Genomic DNA, 23,882 nt, shown 5'->3' on the forward strand with positions numbered 1-23,882 from the left:
GCTCTGAGTTTGAAGGTCAGTCAAGGTCCTTCAGCTACTGAAGAGAAAAAGGCCCAAATTAACCAAAAACTGAGCCAGAACTCCAGGGCTCCAGACTCCTGTCTTTCTGTCTCTCAGCCTGGTACTGAAGATGGAATTCGTGTAGATTTGCACAGACCCATGCCACCTCAGAGTGAGCTCTCCTTAGCTGGTCACCTGCTCACTCCACCTCCGTGCTCACACAGCCCCTGGAGCACAGCTGAGTCTGCCCCGTACTGCCAACAACTTAAAGGTGGTGCCTAGTCTAAGGCATGAACAGCTAGGGTTGGAATGAAGTGGGGGTGTCCTAGTCCTGGGTGAGACTCCAAGAACCTATCCTCTTGTGGCTTGGGCAGGTGGGCAACAGCCCCAGGACTCCTAACGTGATGGTTCTAAGGTTAAACTGGGCCAGGGCACGAGCAGGCATCAGGGTGGCAGGTGGCAGGCGGGGCCGCACAGAAGAAAGCAGCAGCTCTACTTCCTGTGGGTTAGAGCCCTGCGCCTGCCGAGGAGTTTGCACAAATCTTCCCGTGCTGGCCTCAGGCTGCCTGCCTGCCTTCCTGGCCTGTGCACATCCTGCCTTTCTCTCCCACTCTCTGTCTGCCACCTGGGCTGCCTGCCCTGGGCCTCAGCCTGAGTTCGCCATCACCCGAGCTGGCGAGGGCCCGGGCTGGACATCGTGGCCCACCCTCTCATCGCCGGGCAAGGCTCCTTCCTCATTTCGCTGCTGATTCTAGCCCCAAACAAAACAGGTTGAGCCCTTTTCCCTCCCTCCGGCAGTTGTCTCTGGCTTGTGGCTGCCTTCTGAGCTTGCAGACGGCGCCGGCTGGAAGCAGGAGGGAGGAGGCCCTGGGCCAGCCGTGGACGGGACCAGGAGGAGCTCCTGACTCCTGGCCCATGTTCAGACCTGCTTGAGGCAGGAGTGCTAGCATTCGACACAACAGACAGACGCCCGAGGATGATGGCCCAGCTGCAGTTCCGAGATGCCTTCTGGGTGAGTGGAGTCCCTGGGTGCGGTGAGTTTGTGGAACAGGTCCAGTCAGGAATAAATGACCCAGGAGGGCGACACAGGGGTGCAGTCCTGTGAAGGGAATTTTCTCATAAAAATTGTACCCTGACTTTGGTCTTAACTGTCATAGAGGTGGTCTGAGCTACAGCGTCTACTGACTTGGAAGCGAAAGAGCAGCTCTGACTGAGCTAATGATTTCTCTACAGAAATCACCCTCACAGCCGGCAGAGGCATGTTCTCTGTGATCCCGCAGCCTGGCTCTCCTCTGGGTCCCACAGCCCCAATAGCAGAGCTTACCAGGACCGCCTAATGAGGCGGACACGGGGATAGGGGAGGGGGACCACGAGGGAGTCAGCAGCCCTAGCGCCAAGCCACCATTTGTTCAGTTTGGTCCTCGGCTTTGGATGAGATTCCTTTTTCTCCCTGGGCCTCAGTTCCTTTGTCTCTATGATGAAGACCAATACAAATAAGCATGGGACAGCTGGAGGTGACCCAGTGATAAAGCCCTGGCGCACTGTCCCTGTCCTTTCTGTCGCTCACCTCTGAGCCCCTATACACCTCAGGTCACTGAAGGAGGCCACTGAGCTAGGCGGCTCCCTGCTTGCCGTTTCAGATTCAGCACAGGTGTAAGTCAAATCTTTTCACCCAGGAAATAAGGGGATCTGGCCAGTGACGGCAGTCAAAGGGCTTGGCCCAGGCCACAGCTCACCCTTCCCTCTTCCTCTGCTCCCCCAAATCCACCCCACCCCAACTGTCCTCTGTGACTCTTAGAGACAAGTTGAGACCTTTTGGCTAAAGCTGGGGACAGGTTTCTCCTGAGGGTGACACCGCCGACCCCACAGGGGACTCTCTGGTTTTCTCACTCATGTGTTTCCACCCGAGCCTCAGCCTGGGCCCTTTCTTGGGGTTGCAGCCAGAAGGACGAAAGTTTAAAAAGCCACCCCTTCCTTCCTTTCCGGCCAGCTTTGCGTGAGGCCCATGCTAGAGCATGAGTTGAGAGGCCTTCCTCCCTCGAAACTGCCTGCAAAGAGGAGAGAGTACCTCGTGCCTGCCTGGCCTTCAGTTTCCCTATCTTTACAAACGGAGTGTAAGACCAGTCCTGAGCTGTGGATGAGGGCAGCTGCCTTGCCCATCTCGTTCACAAGGGCTTTCGTTGCTCAAGCTGGCAGCCAGAATCCAACTGCTGCTCTGATTTGGAGCTCTGCAGCCATTCAACCCTACTCTCCCTATCCCGACCTCACACTCTTGGGCTCTCCTCCTCTAGATGCTCCAGGGGCAGGGTCCAGGCAGAAGGACAGTGTATGTGGCATCAGGGTGTGGCTCAGTGGCGGCAGCAGCACCCAGCTCACCCAGGGCCGCTTCCTGCATGGTGTCACACCCACACCCTGTACTTGCCACACCTCTAGGCTACTGCAAACCTCAGGGACTTCAGGTGCCTTCTCATTTCCACTGCTGACTTCCTGGGCCTGGGTTAGGAGGAGCATCCCAGAGAAGGCAGAGCAGGGATGAGGAGGAAGGTGGACCGTGGAAGGCTTTCACACTGCGCTTGGCTTCTCTTGTGCTGCCCAGCAGCACACCCTCGGAAAACAGCCTTAGGCCTAGAGCACTGGCACGTGCTTGCCCTCTCAGCTCAGGGAGCAGAGACAAGAGGGTCAAAGGAAGTCCAAGGCAAGCCTGGTCTGCATAGTAAGAGGGGAGGAGAGAGAGAAAAAGGGGGAGAGAGAGAGAGAGAGAGAGAGAGAGAGAGACCAAGGCAGTGGGTGTGGCGAGGGAGAAAGCAAGGGAAGAAAATGACATCTAGCCTTTTATTTTTTTTAACAAAATTTTATTTTTATTTTATGTGTATTGGTATTGTATCTGTGTACCATGTGCGTACAATGCCAGTGGAGGCCAGAAGAGGGTGTCAGATCCTCTGAACTGCAGTTAAAGATGGTTGTAAGCCACCTTATGGGAGTAGGGATTAAACCCAGGTCCTCTGGAAGAGCAGCTAATGCTCTTAGCCGTTGAGCCATCTCCCTAACCGCAACATCTAGTTTTTAAATTGTGTAAGGAAGCTTCTGAGCTGGATGCAACATATATAGTCTCAGAAGACAACATTTTTCTGGCCACTTTGTCTATCCTGAAGACAGGCAGGAACCAGCAGTACTGGTTTAACTTCATTTCTGTTTATCCTTTGTGTCTGTGACATCGTGTCTCCACATCAAGTCTCCTGATTTTACCCATCTCTTCCACCCCCCATAAAACAAATTAGAATTTGAGAGAAGGAAGGGGAGCCGGAGAGGTGGCTCAGAGGTTAAGAGCGCCGCCTGCTCCACCCAAGGTCCCGAGTTCGATTCCCATCCTTCACACTGATGAATAACTCGCTATATATGAATAATCGGGGGGAAAAAAAGAGAGAAGGAAGGGGGCCAAGGAAGAAAGAGAGAATCTCGTCCTGGAAGCTGCAGTGCGACACAGCGAGTCACGCAGTAAACCTCTTTATCCATGCATTTTTTACATGCAGGCATTCATCCCAAAGAATCATGGGTCTGGTTGGAGGCCCCTGGCTCTGCACACCATCGACACTAGGCTCTCACTGGGACGTCTCCTGTATAGCTAGTTGCTGCCCTGTGTCGTGGAGACTTTGGAGCCCTGGTCTGCAGGACTACCTCCCCCCTCCCGCCATGCTCCAGGGATCACAGATGTGGTGGATGTTTGGGCGGGCCAACACATAACCCTGGTTCTGGGTAGTGACAGAGTCGGTCAGCCCGCCAGCTCTTCATCACCAGGGTGAGCCCTCCAGCACTGCCCTGGCTAGCTCACCCCTTGCAGTGACAAGGGGTGGAGCTGCTTCTTCCACTTTCACATCCTCAGAGTTGGTTCTCCCACGTCTACACCTTCAGGGCCAGCTCCACTGTGTTGCTCAGACTCAATATAGGGGCAGCTCTCCCAAGTGCTGCCGCTGCTGAGGGGCAGAACCAGCTCTCCTACCTGCCTCAGGCATTGATGGGGGGGGGCATCACCCTCCTGTCCAGGCCACCATATAACAGATGAGGGGTGGGGTTAGGTCTCCTGCTCACGTTCTCAGAGTTGGCTCACCTGTGCCTTCACCAACAGGGTCAGCTCTGCTGGGCTGCCCAGACGAGGTGCAGGGCCCACTTTCCTGAGTGTTGCATCTGGTAAAGGGGTAAGCTCCCCGCCCCGCCCTGCCCCACCCCACCCCAGAGATTTTAACGAGGCCCACAAAGTTTCTTGACCCACGATTTGAACAAGAGGTATGGAGGACTACCCTCCCAGCCAAACCACCACACTCCCTACGAGTTCAGCTGGGGCTGTTAGTCCTTGGAAGGAAGGGTCTGGAGAGTCCTGACGAGCCTCACCTGAATATCCACCTGCCCCTCCCACCCAGTTGTCTGCAACTTTGCCCTAACTGCACGTGGCCTCACGTCTGGTTCTGGGGAAAGGGCCAGAGCATATACGCAGGGAAGGACTAGGGAAGAGGTGCTGTCTGGGAAGCTGTGGGGAAGCTGTCATCTCTGCTGGCTGCAGACCTTCTATGGGCTGCTCCTGTCCAGAACCTCTCACCCATTGCTCAGTAAGTGAACTCATTGGTTCCCCACTGTGGACGTCATTGGTACCATGGAAGGAGGGGGTAGATGCTGTCTATGCTTTCGTCTGTGGAAGGAATTTTAACAAGGGTGTCCATGGAATCTTGTAGATAGTAGTGGCCTGTCTGGAACCTGACTCATAGCCTGGAGATAGAGTCATAGAGGCCTGTCTGGAACCTGACTCATAGCCGGTAGATAGAGTCATCGCTGCAATAGAGAGACGTTGGTGGACCTGGTAGAGGCATTCTTACCTGGTAGTAATGGAGACAGAAAAACTATAGAAAACAGAGATGATAGGCACACACCTGCCATACTGTATTGGGGTGGAGGCAGGAGGATAGCAAGTTTAAGGACAGCCTGGGCTACAAAGGAAGCTGTAGGCTAGCCTGAGATACACAGCAAGGTCCTGTCTCACCTCCTCCCTCCCAGAAAAGGCAGATGTAATGACTTAGAGGTGGTGGGACACTTAGCATGGGAACCGCTGGTTATTCTGTCCCTCACTAGCCAAGCTTTGCAGTCCATCACAGAGCCCCACAGCGTTAGTGGCCCACAGTCCAAGGCTGGCTGTTTGGGGATGAGTTTGAGAGGCTGACTACAGTGAGAAGGAAGGGATAGTTCCTTCTCAGGACCTCTCAGGTGAGATCAAATTAAGACTGAGAACACCGGGCTTCCCCCACTGAGAAGGCTTTATGTCTTATAGACCCTGTTTAGCATTGGGTCACAAGTTATAAGAAAGCCCAGGCCACCACAGCCCCAGACACCGATTAGCATGTATGTCCCACAGTCTAATTGCCTTCCTGAACTCATTTTTCTCTTGGTTTCATTTTCTATGTTCTACACGTGTGTGTGTACACGCACGCACGCACGCACGCACGCACGCATGCATGTGTGTTTCAAAATTACGTTTTAGTTTATAGGAGGGCTCACCCACCATGGCATGCCAATGTAGGTCAAAGGACATTTTGCAGGAGTCATTTCTCTTCCTTCCACCACGGGGGCTGTGGGGATCAAATTCGGGTCACCAGGCCCAGCAGCAGTCACTCCTACCCACTGAATCATCTTACCAACCTCTACAGATTGTTTTTGAGTAGAATTCTGTGCTAAATGATCTAAGATAGACCCTTGAGTTCTATTTCCACATCTAGCTGAATAAGGTGATCTTGCCTTCAAGGATGCCACAGCTCAGTTGGGGAGCTTGAGGACCCCAGATGATTGGGCTGGGCAGGGTATATCCTCAAGCAGCAGTGTCCAGGCAACGCCTCCCACTACAGCCTCTCTGCTCGCTGGAACCAGTACAGCCAATGGCCTCCGCAAAGGAATTCTTGGGTGTTGTTTTAAGAGGGAAAATCTATTTCTGAGCCAGATTTTCATGAGGTCCATCTGATCTCTTTGGGCATAATAGAAAAGTAAGTGCTGCGAAAGGTTGAGACCCATATGCTGTCCTGGGCCCTCACCTGCTGTCTGGGAGCTAAGGGACGCAGCTGAGCTTTTCCCTCTAGTACATGGTCATATCTCACCCTTCAAGGCTTGGCCTGTCCCTTCCCTTTGTGTCCCCTGAGCTGCTGGTGCCTCTTCCCCTTCCCAGTCCCGAGACTCTGAGTTTCCCCATTTAGGCTGAGAGAAGAAAACCAAGGGGCCCCACATCAGCGTGTCCTAAGGTCACTTGTCCTCTCTGGGACCTGTCGACCATGGTGCTAAGATAGTTTGCCGTTTGCTATGCTGTTGACAGTCTGTCCTAGGCTGTTAAAGCTATGAATGTCTTCTTAAAACAAAAACAAAACATACCTTTAATCCCAGCACTCGGGAGGCAGAGGCAGGCGGATCTCTGTGAGTTCGAGACCAGCCTGGTCTACAAGAGCTAGTTCCAGGACAGGCTCCAAAACCACAGAGAAACCTTGTCTCGAAAAACCAAAAAAAAAAAAAAAAAAAAAAAAAAAAAAAAAAAAAAAAAAAAAAAAAAAAAACAAAAACAAAAAACATAAAATCAATTCATATAAAAGTTAAAAAGAAAATTGGGAATTGAAAAAAAAATTAAGAACACCTTATACCACACCACACAACTAGTACTATTTCACTATATAGTTCACTACATACTATTTTGCTATAAATGATGAGGCATTTATAGCAATATAATAGTATATAGTGAACATAGGCACAGGCATGCTATGTGCATAATTTTGTATTCTCTTTATGTTTCTAATATTTCAATTTTATTTTAAATTGTGGTAAAATACACATATAATAAAATACATCAATTGGATATTTGCCTCTCGGTTGTAGTCAGTTGAAGAATTTTTCCTTGGACATTTGTATAAAACCACTGAGACAAAAATTCAAAACGTTGTGTTACTTAACAGGAAATTGTTCTGATATTCACAATGAAAGGGAACCGAAAAATATTATTTCCCAATCTCCTGTGCCGTATAGTTGGCCAAATATGAATCAAACATATCACAATCCTCTCATCTTGGAGCCTGGCATGCCCTTCACAACTATATACTAGGGAGGCTGAGGCAGGAGGATTGTGGGTTTGACTACTATGGACTACGTAGGGAGACTGAGCACAGCCTGGACTACATAGACCCAACTCCAAACTACAAAAATGAGAGGCCATGAAGCAAAAGCTGGGATCACTATTGCTAATCTGAGCGTGTAGGAGCCGGGGGTGGATGAACGCTACTCAGCCCAGAAACTGCAGGGAATGGTGGGGCCACGCTGTACTACATAATTGTGAAGCTGGAAGCAAAACCTGGGCCTGAGGGCTGTCAACAAACTGCCAGCAGCTGGCTGATGTCAGTAGCCGTGACGCGGAAAGGCTGCATTTCCCTGCAGGGATTTGGTTGGCAGGGCAGGGAAAAATTCAACTGATGCCATCTATTTGTCATCTTAACTTTTCTTCCCCCCAGATCTTTAGCCCTGGCTGTCCTGGAACTCACTCTGTAGGCCAGGCTGGCCTCAAACTCAGAGATCTGCCTGCCTCTGCCTCCCGAGTGTTGGGATTAAAAGTGTGCGCCACCGCTACCCAGCTCTTCTTAACCATTTTGAAATCCAACAGTTCAGTTGTGTTAGGAATATTCACACTGTGCTGTGACCCTCAACTTTTTAGCATGAACCTGTGGCCACAGCTGAGCCTTCCTTGTATAAACAGCACCATGGTGAATGGCAGCATAGTTCTCCAGCTTTGGGATTTGGCAGAGATGCTATAATTTACTTAGCCAACCCCCTAGTGTTGAACTCTTGGGTTGCTGTGAGTTATTGTTCTGGCCAGTGATACAAGGAATTGATCTCTGAATATAAAGATTTTTTACTTGGGGATTATTTCCTGGGAGCAGAGGTCTGAGAGAAACCTCTGTTTTAAAGAGTAGGTCAGCTACTCCTCACACTGGGTCACCTTGCCCAGACTTAATACATGGGGAGGTGCTTAGTCTTACTGCAACTTGATAAGCCATGTTTTGTTAATATCCATGGGAGACCTGCCCTTTCCTAAACAGAAACAGAGTGGGGTGAATTGGGGAATGGGAACAGAGGAGGCAGGGAAAACTGCAGTCTGTGACATAAAATAAATAAATTTGCTTAAAATAAAGAGTGGGTCAGGCTCTTGCTGTTGGGGTGAGCAGCTGCTTTTGGACCTCATAAAGTCCTCTGGCTAAGGAGGAGTCTTTACAGCAGCAGGGGAGATGCAAGTGACAAGGAAGGCTCAGCTGTGGGGGACAAACCAAAGCCTTGAGGAAGGACTTGGAGCAGGGCAGGACTTCATTTCCTTAGGGTCAGTGGGCCAGTGGTTCCATGTGAGCCAAGGGTTGGGAAGCCACAGGGGCTAGTAGAGAGTGCAGGAGATGAACCAGGAGACTCTGGGTGTCTTAGCCTTGGCTGCCACTAGCCACCTCCCACATTTTCCTTTATTGGCTGTTGGGAAGGATGGGGATGGACATTCAAAGGTCTGTAAGATGTGACACATACCACACACATACATAATTGTATATATAAAACTATATATACACACACACGTGTGTGTGTGTGTATAGTGTAGGATGCTATGGGCCTCATATGTAACCTGTTCTAAAAAGTTGGGGGACCAGCAAATACCAGCATGCGCTTGTCTTCACATCAAGACCCTCTGGAGGGCTTCACAGGGAACAAATGACTGTGGTTAGCTGCTAGAAGCATCAGAGGAAAGGACTGATGAGGGACAAGGCTAGGTAGCCATGAGTATTTTCATAATATGACTGTATCTACCATTGAGTTTTGAGTCATGCCAGTTTAACACTCAATGCATTAAACAAATCAAAATGAAAAAGAGAATATTCTTTTCAGGTTCCAAGAAGATTTTTCTTAGTCTCAGCTGCTGAAGTCATCTCCAGAGGCACAGAGCTGTGCCTCTTTGTGCTAGCACCAAGATGGCTACTCCACATGTGTCCCCAACTATAGCCTGCAAGGAGAGTCAGTGGCGTCCTGGCTTCGTGGTGGGAGCCAGGGGTGATCTGCTGCCCACCCCATGTTAATACTGGTTTCTGTGGATTTGGTAGAGGTCGATTTTCTCCACTTTTTCTTACTCCAATGGAGTAGGGGTATATTAACTTTCTATAAGTAAATTTAGATTACGTCTCTCTCTCTCTCTCTCTCACACACACACACACACACAGGGAGAGATAGATAGATAGATCGAGAGAGAGAGAGAGAGAGAGAGAGAGAGAGAGAGAGAGAGAGGACATTTTTAAGCAACACTAAGTTACTCCTGCTTTCAAGCCCAGAAGGTATTTTAAGGCCAAGCCTGTGGTTTGATAGCATTACCTCTTGCAAAGGCTGAGCATGAGGCCAGCCAGAGACCAAGAACTTGGCATAGCTCTGACCACTCAGCTGGCATGGGCAGCTGTCTGAAGGGTTAGGAAACTGCAGAGGTTTGTGGCTGTGCCAGCTCTGCTTTTTGTTGTTTTGGTTTTGGTTTTGGTTTTTGAGGGGTTTGTTTTGTTATGGTTTGGGTTTGTTTGTTTGTTTGTTTGTTTTTTGTTTTTGTTTTTAAGACAGGATTTCTCTGTCTGTCCTGGAACTCACTGTGCTTCCCAAGTGCTGGGATTTAAGGCGTGCACTGCCACTGCCCGGCTTGGCTCTGCTTTTGCAAAACCTACCTACAGCCACTTCAGGGTGTGCTGGCTGCACGAGCCACTTTGTAGAAAATGTGAAGGGGACCTTGATGACCTGCTGTAGGCTCCAGAATCTCAAAACAGTTCCCTGGCTCTTCTGGCATCTGCATAGATCTAGCGCAGCACCTGGGAGGCTTGGCAGGGCGGGCACAGTGCTTGCTTGGGATGTTAGGGGGTGGGGAGAATTTGGGAGCTAGGAGGAGGGCAGAGGGGAGGTGTAGGAAGAGGAGAGGGCACAGTGAATGTTGTGCAAAGCAGATGGTAGGAAGGGAACCCCTACACACACTGGATTGTGAAAGGCTTGCATCCCTAAGAGGTGGCAGAGACACTTCCTTCTGCCTTCTCTGAACCTTTCCTGTGGTGGCTGCTTCCTCTAGTGCCAACTGGTCTGTGGCTGCAGGCTACAGCTGGACTGCCCTCCCAGCTCACCCGAGTTGGTTGGCACCGCAAAGCCCTTCAGGGAAGGAACTTTGTGGGGAAGCCAAATATGCCTTGACTTTGAGCTGCCTACACCAGGGCCACCCTCTGTGACGGCCACTCCCTCACGGCTCCCATGGTTTCTATCTTCTAGATTACCAGGGGCACAGGCTTTCTGGATGCCTTGCCTGGTATCACTGTCACATGCTGGGTGGGCTTGGAGATAGTCGTTTCTCTGTCTGAGCCCCACTTGCCATGAGCCACTATCACCTACAGACTGGCTTGGAGGAAGGGGGGGCTCCATCCAAGCAGTGGTAGCCGACCATTGCTGGCTCACCATAGTGAGCTGGGCCAGGATGGGTCTCAAGGAAGATTTATAACGGGTTACGTGTCCCTTGAACATAAATCTTTCTAGAATGCCTCTTTACCTATGTTCAAAATTACATTCCTCTGCCAGAGAGTTGCCTCTTTAGTTTTAACTCACAAGATGACCCATGTCCTCTCCCTCAATTACACTAAAGGCTCCATGAGATTTTTTTTTAATGATTTTTTTTTTCAGTTAGGGGGCAGCGGGGGAAACTGATAACTGATAACTGTAATCCAAGGACCAGGGAGGTTGAGATAGGAAAATCATGAATTCAAGACTAGCCTGTACAATATAGCAAGATTCTGTCAGGAAAAAAAAAAAAAAAGAACCAGCTGCCTTTAATCCTAGCACTCGGGAGACAGAGGTAGGCAGATCTCTCTGAATTAGAGGCCAGCCTGGTCTACAAAGCAAGTTCCAGGACAGCCAGAGCTGTTACACAGAGAAACCCTGTCTTGAAAACTCAGAGCAAAACAAAACCAAAATGCATTAATTGACACACAACAACTGCGGTGGGGAGATGGCTCCACCGTGACGTGCCTGTTGTGCAACATGAGGACCTGAACTGGGATCCCCTGCACCTGTGTGAAGCACTCACCTGTGAAGCCAGCACTGGGCGGGGCTGGCAGATGGATCCCTGAGGTTCCTTGGTCAGCCAGCCCAGCTGCATTAATAAACTCCAGGGTCGGTGAGAGGCCAGGTCTACAGAAAGCAAAACGGTGAAGAACAGCTGAGCAAGACCCCGAAAGTTGACCTCTGGCCTCCATGTACAAGAAAATGTGCACACATGGTGAAAGTATACATACACACACACACACAAACTGCACACATTAATGGGGCATTATGAAATGGTTTGATAACATACATTGTATAATCATATCCACTTCCTTAAATGCTATCATTTCTTCATTGTGAAAGCTTCCGAAAGTCCTTATTTTCAGCTTTTTAGATTGAGCATACAGAGTTTTTAAGAATCTGATGTTTCTTGTCTAGCTTTACAAGGAGGAAACAGAGGCTAGTAGAGGGGAAATGAGACTAGGCACCTGGACCCAGGTGTGGCTTGGCTGTTGCTAGGGTTAGAGAACCCTTTGGGATTCTGGAAGAGGTGGTGCTTGCTGAGGCCTTGAACCCTGAGTAGTGGGTGATGGAGCAGGTAGGTAGGGCAGCCATCATTAGGGATGGGAAGTAGTCCCAGAGATTCACCACCAACGTGAGGATGGGGTGCCAAATGGGGCCCAGGGTCTCTCAGCTGTGGGGACATGAATGGGGAATGGAACCACAAAGGTGGAGGGGAGAGCCATGGTGTGAGGCAGGGATCAGCTTGCTAGGTTCAAGAGACCACCAGGGGGACTTGTGTGTGGCCAGAAGGACTGAGGCAGCCAAAGGAGATAAGGTCGGAGCTCTCAAAAACCCCAGTGCCCGGGTCAGACAAATTGGGTCAAGTTTTCTGGGGGTGATTCGAGCCTTAAATGTGGGGCCATTGAGAACACCGTGAGCCCTTTGCTGACGGAGCACTCACTCATGTGGCCCTTATCATTGCATGGCTTTCTTGACTCACCTGAGAAGCAGGTGAGTTTGAAGGTTTGGTGTATGTGTGTTGGGTTTTTGTGGTAAATATATGTAGGATATAATTGGCAATTTTACCAGCATTGAGTGTGTCAGTGGTAGCAAACACACCTGCTGCTTCTAGAACTCGTTATCATCGGAACAGAAACGGTTCCCCCTAAACGATGCAATTCCCTCCCATCCTGCTCTGTTTGCTTTCTGGGGCTCTGACACAATGCCTGGGGAGTCAGCTTACAAAGAGGGAAGGTTTCTTTGGGTTCATGGTTTCAAGTGGTTACTTGGTCCCCTTGCATTGGCCTGTAGTGTGTCAGGACACCACGGGAGCAAAGTTGCTCACCTTACGGGAACCAGGAAGGAGGTAGGGAAGGGAACGTGGCGGGTGGGGACAGGGGAGAAGGAAGTGGAAGGGGAAGAAAGAGGAAAAGGGAGGGGAGAGGAGGAGGAAAGCTAGGTCTCAGTACCTTCCTCAAGAGCAGGCTCCTAGTGACATAACTTCCTTCCCACCTTCTAGGGGCTCTGCCACCCTCTCAGAGTGCTACAGGCTGGCAGCCAAGCCTTTGATGTGTGAGTCTTTGGAGGACATTTATCTTCTAAACCATAACATTCTCTCCTCTTCCCATTTCATCTCTCTTCTGTGTGTGTGTGTATTGGGGTGGGCAGGAGGGGTAGGCTCTGGGCATTGAGCCCAAGGCCTCACATGCACAAACAGTCTCTCTCGCGTATCTCATCTATCACCACCTCTCGCTCTGCTCAGTTCCGTCTTGTTTGTTTGGCTTGAGACGGGGTCTTTCTGTAGAGCCCAGGCAGCCCATGAGCTCTGCTGTATCTCTAGAACGGTGCAGCTGTAGCTGTGCACACCACACCCGGCTCTGCTCTCTGACTCTGACTTTGACTTGGTCTAGGTACTCATATTTACACAAGTAGAGCCCCACCATATTCTCCTCTGTCTGGTTTCACAGACTTGGCATAATGCCTTGGAGGTTCATTCAAGCTGTAGCGGCAGGGATTTTCTCTTCTTGTCTAGCACAATTGCGTTCCATCATAGTGATAGAAGAGGTTCTAGGGTCTCAGGAACATGGCCATACAATTCAAAGTATTCTGGTAACACAAAAAGTTTTAATTCTGCAGAAGGGGCTGTGCCCAGTTGAGCAGGCAAGCAGGCAGGCACCGTGGGTGCACGGTAGATCCTGTTGGGTTTTTATTCCTCATGCAAAGGGGCATGCCTCATTCTGAGTGGTCCAAGCTTGAACTCACACTCTTATAGGACTGGCTGATTTAAAACAATGTAGCTGTAAGCAGAATGCAATTTTTAGCAAAAAGAGTAAGTTGGAGCACATATTTTGATTTCAAGAAGTACTGGCCCTTGGGCTGGAGAGATGGCTCAGAGGTTAAGAGCACTGACTGCTCTTCCAGAGGTCCTGAGTTCAATTCCCAGCAACCACATGGTGGCTCACAGCCATCTATAATGAGATCTGGTGCCCTCTTCTGGCATGCAAGCATACATGGAAGGAATGTTGTATACATAATAAATAAATAAATAAATAAATAAATAAATAAATAAGTCTTAAAAAAAAAAAAAGAAGAAGAAGTACTGGCCCTGTAAGGACTTGAAATTCTGCCAAGTGGCTTGTTTTCTGATAGAAAAGACAGCACAATTTCTTTATAATTCAGACAGAGCGAGCATGGTGGGGTCAAACTCAGGGTCTTGCTCATGTCAGGCAAGTGCTCTTCCTCTGAGCTAAACCCCAGCCCACATCAACATTCTAACAAGCTGGTTTTCATACAGCTGACCCATTTTATATTCCCTTCACAATGAGGAAGGTGCTGATTTTTTGGCCTCTGCTGAGGCTTGTTAGCATCTTTTCTTCCTTTCTTCCTTTTGTTCTTTCTTTCTTTTTTCTTTCTTTCATTCTTTCTCTTTCTTCCTCCTTTCTTCCTCTTTTTCGGAGTCATGACAATCCTCGTCAGCATGAAGTCTTACTGTGGTTTTGATTTGCATTTCCCTGATGACTAAAGATGTAGGGCATCTTTTCCTGTGCTCACTGGTCCCTGGTACATCTTCAGAGAAATGTCTGCTCAGGGCCTTTGCCCGGTTTTGAATCATGTCATTCTCTTCCTGTTGACATCGTCATGTATTCTAGATGCTTGTCCTTTACCAGCTGTGTGATTCTGTTGGTTGTCCTTTGACACACAAGTTTTCACTCATTTTATCTAAGTGAAGTTTTTCACTCATTTTATCCAAGCCCCGCTTAGCTATTTTTGGTTTGTTTTGTTGTAATGTCATAGTCAGGATGGCATTGCTAACTTCAGTGTCAGGAAGCTTTCCTCTTAGATTTTCTTTACAGATTTTTATAGCCATAGATCTTATGCTTATTGACACATTTTATGTTGATTGTTGCACATGGTATAAGGTAAGGGTCTGACTTCATTTTTTTACATGCTCATATCTAGCTTTCCCAGCAGTATTTGTGAAAAAGAACTGTCATTTCCCAAGTGAATGTTTTTGGCACCCATGCAAAGTCAACTGGCCAGGGGCAGGAGAGATGGTTCACTGGTAGGCTCTGAGTTCAGATCCCAGCACCCATGTCAGGTGGCTCACAATCACCTTTAACTCCAGCTCCAAGAAACCAGATGACCTCTTCTGTCCTCTGGGGGGACCTATACACATGTGGCATCTCCCCCTCCCCACACACAAAATTAATCGTTAAAAATCAATTGGTCTTAGATGTGAGGGTTTATTTCTGGACTCATTTAAAGAAAATTTTAATGTATACAAGTGGTGTCCTACCTACGTGGATGTCTGTGCATCGCTTGTGTGCCTACTGCCTGCCTTTACAGAAAGAGGCCATTGGATCCCTTAGAATGTTAGTTAAGGATGGTTGTGAGTTACCATGTGGGTGCTGGGCCTCAAACTTGTGTCTTCTAGAAAATCAGCCAGTGTTCTTAACCACTGAACAATCCGATCCCTCTAGCCCCACTTCTGAGCTCTGTATTCTGTTTCATTGTTCTATGAGTCTGCCTTTGGCCAATACTAAGGTTTTGATTGATATAGTTCCACAGTAGAGTCTGGAATCCAGGAGTATGAATCTTCAGACTTTGTTCTTTTTCTAGATGGTTTTGACTAGTCTGGGTCTTTAGTAGGGTGCTCATGTTCCCATTTAACAGGTAAAGAAACTGAGGTCTGGGACTTCCTATGGTTACCTTATCTAGCCTGACTACCCACTCATTAAATTCCCATTGTTTCCCCACCCTGAGTATACTAGGGAGAACCCCAAAGTGGTTGGCTCTTTTTGGTGGTGCCCTTCCTGTGTCTCTTTGGTAGGCTCTTGATTTTCAGTTCTGCTTGGCAGCCCAGGACGGTGCCCTCTCCATGGTCCATGGTAGGCCCTTATGGGAATTGATGCTACTGTGACCTCTGCCTGTCTGAGCCTGTGGGGACTGTGAAAAATTGGCCTTCTGGCCTTTGCCTCAAGGACAACAGCCTCGGAAGCAAATGGTATTCCTTTTTTGGTATCCTCTCAAGACCAGATCAGACCAGCTCAGGGCATATTCTTCAGGTACACGGTCTCCAGACCACAGAGGATAGGGAGGGCAGCTGAGGACAGTTCAAGCAAACAAGGCTAGGGGTGATGAGCAGGGGTGAGGTGAGCTGGGAGTCGGGGACCACGTTCCTGCTGCTGTATGACAGCTGAATCAAGTGGGATGGGGGATGGGTGAAATCTGCACAGCAAGGGGAGGGGTTGTGTCAGGAGTGCCTGTGATGGCTCTCACCTTGATGCAGGAAGGAGGGGAACTGATGCTGGAGACCTGGCTCAAGCCAGGACCTGAGCGTGAGGTAGGATCTTCCACCAGCCTGTGGGAATTTCTAGAGGAAGGAGTCAGCACACAGAGATGGAGAGGAAATGTTAGTGTGTGTGTGTGTGTGTGTGTGTGTGTGTGTGCGCGCGCGCGCCTCAGGAGTTCCATAAGAGCTCTGTAGGAACTGTCTACCTTGTTTTTTATTTGCTTGTTTGTTTAGGTAGGAGCCTTATCACTTACTAATTAGACTAACAGGCTGGCTAGCAGACTACTGGGATTCACCCGCCTGATTCTCCAGTGTTTAGATCACAAGTGCATCTTACCAACTGAGCTATCTCCCTGGCCTGAGAAGGATCTGTTAAACAGCAAATGCACAGGAACCCAGCTTCCTGGGGCCCAAGGGGAAGGAAGTTCTTGCTGCTTAGAGACAAATTTTCCCAAGGCGTGGCTCTAGGCAGATGCTCACTGACTGGCAGGCAAAGCGAAGTCCCAGTTCTGACAGGGAGTCCTTTTTTAGAGAGAATGCCATCTTTTTCCTCTTGCTCTGACCTTAGAACCCAAGAACTGCCCTGCTTCAAATCTCTCTCTATTCATGGGTGGCCCTTGAACTTTCTGCATCTCTAAAATGGATATGCATATAAATCAACTTCTGTGGCTGGAAGATTGGGACTGGGAGACATGTGAGCCTTAACAAGGAAAGGAGTCTCACACACATTCACAGAAGGTGCAGACCCCAGCTAGTTCTGGGCCTCAGGGACAGCTCCGTCAGAGCAGGGATCCACTCTGGGCCCAGACCCTACCGAGGCTGCAGAAGAGCATGAAGGCTTTCTCCAGGAGTGGGGCTGGCATGGACTCCCCTGCAGGTCCAACAGCTCATTTCTGTCTTTTGAGGAAACTTACCCCCCACCCCCAATCCACAGCCACAAGGCAGGAGATCCCACAGCAGCCCTGCAGAGCATGAGGGATGTGTATTCACCCCAGTTTCCAGATGGAAATATTGAGACCCAGAGAAGTTAGGGTGAGGCTCCAACCCCAGTTCTTCTTTTCGATTTCCTTTTTGCTTGTCTTTTAGTCAGTATGTGCTAACCACACAGGCACCATTTTCCAGAAGCTCACTGAGCGTCCAGGTTTCTTCATGAGTCATTTCGCTGAGTTCTTACAGTGACGATGCTCTTTGCCCTACGTTCCACAGGCAGTGGTCTCAGCCAGCACTCGGGGTTAAATGACAAACCCAAGGTTTTGTCTTCGTGAGTGCAACTGGTCAAGACCGGAGCCCAATGCTCAGCTCTTCTGTGTCTATTGGAAAATGCCCTCCTGAGACATCCTCTAGCAGTCAAGGAGAAGGCCTACAACACCTGGGGATGACATTTGCAAGGACAATGGCTGAACCTTTGGTACCTGGTTCTAGGTGGTGGAGTCCCTCACAGGCTACCGGAAGGAGTCCTGTGTGAACCATCTAAGGGCCAGCTGTGAGCAGTGTCTGTCCACCCTTTGGAGCCAGCCTGGGACCCTTCAGGTTTGCTCTAGGGGTCTGTGTCTCTCCTGGTCTCAGGGTCAGGGGAGGCTTCACTCCCTCCTGTGTTCTCACTACCCCAGCCCTACTTCTTCCCCGATTCACTGACCCTCACCCGAGGCATCTGCTTCCTGTGTACTCTCTGCCAGACCCTTTTGAGCCCTGAACTGACTGCTAACTCAAAATGACAGGGCTCCATGGATGGTATGTCATTAGCCTCACTGACCCTTAGATCCACTGCCCTGTTATGGGGACAGTCACACCGTAGCATGACTTTGCAGTTTTTATGAGGACTGGAGAGGATCCTGGAGCAAGAGTACCTGACTCATGGTGGTCTGCACCCCAGCAGATTCCCCCATGCCACTGGCTTCCTCCTTCTGAATTTGGAATCTGTCTTTTTGTGTTCCTTGGGATGCTTCGGTCCCTCACTTTGTCTGACATGATTCTGCACTGGTCAGCCGCATGCCACTTCTTCAGGCTCTGTCCATCTGCCTGTGTCCTCCCTCCTCCTCCTTGCCCTCCTCCTTCCTGGCTAACTTGGAAGTAGACATAAAAACTACAGACTTCGCCACCCAAGGGATTCATTTCCATCTTGTGCTCTGCCTGCAAGGTGTTCTCTCCCTGGCCCCCACATCCTTCCCCTTTTCTAAATCAGGAGGCAGAAGTAGAGGTTGAGTTGAACCTTTAGACAAGACAGAGTAGATGGGAGAGAGCAGGACCGCACAGAGCAGGGTCTCCAAGGACCATGTAGGGTACTTCCCCTTCCTCACAACTGAGGCCCCTTTTGGCTTTGGTTTTTTGAGACAGGGTCTCACTATGCTGCCCTAATTGTCCTGGACCTTGCTATGTGAACCAGGCTAAGATTTGTCAGCTTTTGCTTCTTAAATGTTGAAATTAAAGGTGTGTGCCGCTGACTGAGGCCCATTTAAAAGCATAAAGCTTGCCAACCAGCTAGACCTTATTCAAAAGTAGGTTTGTTCACCCATTCCCCATATCCTCAGGACCACTGCCACACCCACACTGTCTCCTCAAGTGGTTCCTCGAAAGGCCTGAAAACTCACAACATTCTCTCCATTGGGCTCCCAGAGGCTACAGGGTAGCCATCAGCCACAGTCCTGCGGCTCCCCTGTGCTTTGAAGCCCAGTGTAGACCCACATATCCCAGGATCCTGGCAGGTTACCAAGGCCAGGAAGAGGAGGCCATCAGACTGCAACTCGTTTGGCGGTTCTAGAAACTTCTTTCCAGCCTTAAGTTCTAGTTGGCCCAGCTGGACACAGAGCAGCTCTCACCTCAGAGGGAGTAAGAGTTTATCCTTAAGCCAAATGTGAGTGACAATATTCCCAGGAGAAGTTGCCCTAAAAGATATGGTCCATGTGGAAGTGTTTTATAGGGCAAACAGTGCTGGGCGGACATACACACATATTAGTTATAGAACAAAGGATCTCGTAAACCAAGGCATTTACTGAATACGCTGGAGGTGACCACAGCTAGGTGACTCCCAGCGAAGAAAGGAAACCGATATAGATGGCAGATGCTATCTCATGGCATCCTTAGCTTTGGGACTGGTGGAAGCTAATGCCTGCCTGGAGTGCACATTAAAGGCTCTCGTAACCACAAGGTCAGATACAGGAGTGGGTAATGAACGGCTTTCAGGGGAACTAAAAGTATCCCAGGGTCATTTGACTTTGGTCTGTAACAGTTTAACTCTCCACATTCATGAAGTGCGGTCACTTGGCCTTGCAGATGCTTGAATCCAGGGGCAGCCTTTCCTTTTGTCCGACAACTTCAGTGTGTACTCGTCTGTCCCCATGAGTGTGTCATGGTCTCTAAAAAGTACATCTGCCTTCGCTTTATTGACCCTCTCTCTCCAATGCCTAGGCCTGAGCCATCTCAGAAAAGCCACAAAGCACTGCTCTCCAAAACATGTAACTGTTTGCAGAGAGCCCTTCTGGCCCCTGGTCACAAAATATCTACACAAACGGGTGGCCTAGGGCTTGAGTCCTCTCTAGCCAGCTCCTGGCCTGCTCACACAGCACCAGTGATGGGTGCTCTCTATCTGTGCTGGCAGTGTACTGCATCTCCATGGCTACTCAGCTCCTGGAAATTCTTCCATGAACTGACCTGGAATCGGCTCTCCTATCTCTTCCTTAGTTATCAAAGCTTGGGCATCTGGAAATGCCAACCACTGATGTCTTCTGGCCCTGATGGTCCCACAAAAGTTATAGGTAGGGTAGCATTCTGCTGGACCATGGGTTTATGAACCTCTTCCTACACATCATTCTCCCCAGACTCTCTAGGCTAGAGACTGACACACTCACTGAAGCCTCCGGTTATCCACTGTCCATCAATCCATCCATCTGTCTGTCTGTCCAAGTCAGACCGGAGTATTTGAGCCTTTACCTTCCTTAACAAATCAATAAGTGTAGGGTGAGCCCCCATCTCAGGGTAATTACTGGAGCAATGGAAAAGCTTGCTTACTGCCCATTGACTTATCCTCCCTCTGTGTACAGTAAATGTCACAATACCAGCCTCAGAACACCGGTGTCAGAAAGACATGGGACTAGTTTAGCTAGCTGTTTAAGGGCAGTGTGTAATGACTCATTAAATCCACCAGCAAGTGGGCTGGTCCCCTCCTAGGGCCCCAGGCCCAGCAGTAGTTATAGAGCTACAACCTTTGGAGGAGTCCCTGTTTCTCTGGCCCTTCATTAGGGGCACAGTTGAGCACTGTGGAGCACAGGCTCTGAGTACCAGGTCCTACAAGGAGCCAAGCAACGCGCCTGCCACCTTCCTGGGTCTAGGGCAGTCTCTAGGGCATTGTGTTTACTATGCCAGGTTCCCCAATAACCTTTGTGGTTGGGTTTCTCAGACCACAGGAGACAAGCAACGGGAAAGCAGCTGCTAGTGACGGAGCAATAGCTGGCATAGGGGGTGCACAGGGAGTGCACAGGGGGTGCAGGGTTCCTGCCGTCCAATGGCTGAGGGCAGAGAGGCAGAAGCAGCCAGGCTGCTGTTGTGTGCTGGGAACTGTGCAGGGACCTGGCCAGAGTTTTGGCACTAGAGGCAGAGGACTCCACACACACACACAAAAAGGCTGGGTTTTGTTTGTTTGTTTGTTTGTTTTGTTTTAAGGCTTTAAAAAATAAAGAGCCCATGAGAAAGAAGAAAGGGTCTCACTTGTAGGTAGGGCACAGTGGGAAATCCGTCCTTTTTCTGAATTACAGATCTCATTGTCCCACACTCGGGCACCAGCTGGGGCTTTCCTAGTCATTTTCAAGTAGAACCCAGGCAGGTTCAACCTAATATCAAAATCCTACTGTCTAATGTATGTAATGTATATAATGTACATAATACAATGAAGCTCCTGCTCCCTCCACTTTGCACAGGGAGCCTCTGGTGGAAGAGGGGACAGATTCCCTGGAACTGGAGCTATAGGTGGCTGGGAGCTGCCCTGTGGGTGCTGGGAACTAAACCCAGGTCCTCTGGAAGATCAACCCGTGCTGCGAACTGCTGATCCATCTCTTCAGCCCCACAAGCAAAATTCCATTGCAAATCTTAGGCACACTGAACTCTCCTCCAGGCTCCACTCTGTAAGCAGCCGCAGCCATTCCCTGTCTTGGGTCACTAGGGGAGATGGAACCTCTGATCCACATGATGCCAAAGCTCAGACTCACAGCAGCATGCTGTCAAAGAGCTACTGAGCACACTGTGGCCCCTCCATAGTCTGGAAGGCGGGAGATAGGCGGCTTCAGCATGATTGCCCAGCTTCATCCCTGTTACATGAAAACTGAGACCAAAACCCAGGCCTCTCCCAAGGCTAGAACTGGATCTGTCCTCCACATTCTTTGCTCTGGACTTCTAGTCAAGGGAACCTTTGAAAATGGCTCTTCCCTGCTCTTCAAGTGGATCTGGGATGGGGGAAGGGCAGAATGATTCGTTTTTCTCCAGCAGGGCCACATGGCTATGACAGATGAAAGATTCTCTCTGGTGGAGGGGTGGAGCACTGTCTAGTCGGTAGGGGCAGGCATAGGAGGCTAGCATTGTGGGAGGGCCTGAGAATGGGGTCTGGTGAAGAGATGGAGAAACGGAGGTTTAAGACCAGGCTCCTGGTCTGGATCACCTGAACTCAAGTTCTGGCTGTGTCCTGAGAGTCACAGGACCATGCAACCTGTCTGGGTCCCATTTTCCTAGTCTGTAAATGGGGGAGGGAGTCATAGTCTGGATCCCAGTGCCTGCCTCAGGGCTAGCTCTCATCTGTGTTTGCTGTCCTCCCACGGCCATCCTGGCTCATGTGCTTCTCAGGTCGACGCTATGCAGTGAGAATCGGGAGGTCATTTCCACAGGGCAGGAAGTAGAGACTGAGAACAGCCAGGGTCACTGCATGCGTGGCGGGGGGGGGGGGGGGGGGTGAGCCAGATCTAGTCTGGGAATTCCTTCCGTCTTCTCAAGCAGGATGGGGTACTGGGGCCTGACCTCCAGCACCCTGAGTGGGTCTAACTTGCAGAAAGCCTCCTACCCACACATCCTGGGTGAAGAAGGCAAGCCCAAGAAGGGGGAAGTGCCTTTCTCAGGAGGCCTGGTCTATGTGGCCTACCCTCACAGCCACTAAGAGCGATATGAGCAGGAAAAGGAGGAAGTGGTAGTGGGGATGGAAGCTGCTTCTCCTCCCAGTCAGTGGGGCACACACAGCAGGGTCTAATGGCTTGCAGGCCTCAAGTGGGACACTTGGAGTCCCCAGAGCAGTCAATAGACCACACTTGCATAGCAAGGCACCTGGATTTCTGCTCTACTCTCTCAAGACTGAAACAAGAAGATTAATCTGGAGGCCTGGGTTGGTCCATCGAGGCTCAGAGTGGCCACATACCACATGCCAAGGCTGATCTCACTTCTAGCTCATACGGGCCTCCTGGTTGAAGAAGGGACGGTATCTATTAACCACCCAGGACCCAGGTCTCACATGAGTTATTCCCAGGCTACTAGGCTGGGTGTGACTTCTGGATGTTTTCTGGTGGCTCTTTCTCTAGGCAGTGTTGCTCTGACCAGCCTGGCACAGCTGTGAGTCCAGGGCACCTGGATTAAATCCTAAAATATGGCCTTGTTTTGAAGTTGAGGCAACTTGAGTAATCATTTTCTGTAGTAGGGAGGCTGCTTGTTTGTTCCCAGCCTTTTTGCCCTGAAATTGAAAGACCCCCGTGGTAGGCAGTCTTTCAGACTGGGGAGACCCTCCCAAGGAACAGCGAGACCACTCTCCGGATGCAAACAGCAAGAGGCTTTTATTGAGTACACAGGTACCTGGGGCGGCTTAGTCTTTCGGAAGACAAGCGCGCCTGCAGACTGGGGGAAGGTCTTTTTATAGGAAAGAGGGCAGCAGAAGCAGATTACAGAAGCAAATGCATTGTTAGTGGTCAGTTGGAATGGGGCAAGGGGCACAGGGGGTTTTTCCTTTTCCCAGCACAGATGTATGGGAACAGACATCCTGTTAATTGATGTCCTGTCCGAATCTATGGATATAAATATCCTGTTTTGCAGCCAGGGACCCTGACCTTACTCTGCACTTACAGTCGTTCGTCAAAAGCTTTGTGAAATGACGTTACAGCAGCCAAGCTGGGATCTTTCATAGGGGGAGTTGTCTCTTCTGTGAATTACTGATATTCTAAGTTGGGCACATGTGCTGACTATAGGCATCCTGTTTCCCTAAGCAAACGGGATGTTCTCATGAGAGCCGGCTAGCTGCAGGTCCTGAGAGGGTCCTGAGGGTCTTAAGCGAACAGGATGTTCTCATGGGAGCAGGCCAGCTGCGGGTTCTGGGAGGGGGGGGTGTCCAGAGGGTCTTTCATTTCCCCCTTTTTCTTTTTTTTATGGATTTAATCATAAATCCATGTGTTTAAAAACCTCTACGTCATTCTGCTTTAATATCTGATATTGCTGGGAGAGTACCATGGTTTGGATAACTGAAAGCCTGTCTCTTATAAATTGTACCAGGCGATTTAAAATGCAAGGGCCGATTGTAAAGATGAGAAGTAAAATAAGTAGGGGGCCCAGCTATAGTGGAAATTAAGGTTTTTAACCATGGCGACTTATTAAATCATCCTTTAAATTATCCTTGTTGTGATTTAAACAGCTTTTGTCTCTGCTTTAATCTTTCTCTAAGTTTGATCATGAATCTTCTAACCAATCCACTATGGTCAGCATCTAAAAACAACCGAACCAGGCCCCTCCTGTCATGGAGCACCATCTCTGAAATATTTGCTCAGACAATAGCCACATGAAAACTAGTACAACTGATGGGACAAAATAACTCATACTTTACAGAGCAGTATTGGGAGAAGATAGTAAAACATCTCTGGGGTGTGCAGAATAGCTCTTAACAAAATTATCTGAATGAGGCTTGAAAGTAACTACATGGTAGACATCGTGAACCACTGTAGACCCAAGAATAGCACCCAACATTGTGGCAATAATAGTCTATTGA

At 49.6% G+C, this 23,882-nt stretch overlaps 1 protein-coding gene across 1 annotated transcript in view; it reads left to right on the plus strand.

Moving 5' to 3' along the window:
- Positions 1–675: 675 nt before the first annotated feature.
- Positions 676–23,882, plus strand: part of Pstpip1 (proline-serine-threonine phosphatase interacting protein 1) — a 49,021-nt gene continuing 25,814 nt past the window's right edge. The window contains exon 1 of the mRNA XM_041638574.1: positions 676–1,012. Coding sequence (XP_041494508.1) covers positions 977–1,012 — 36 coding nt within the window. The 5' untranslated portion in view covers positions 676–976. The remainder of the gene's footprint in view (positions 1,013–23,882) is intronic.

Source organism: Microtus oregoni, unplaced genomic scaffold (genome assembly GCF_018167655.1).
Source record: "Microtus oregoni isolate MIOR12 unplaced genomic scaffold, Mior012 000055F_ref0000237, whole genome shotgun sequence".
In the NCBI taxonomy this organism is placed as follows: domain Eukaryota; kingdom Metazoa; phylum Chordata; class Mammalia; order Rodentia; family Cricetidae; genus Microtus; species Microtus oregoni.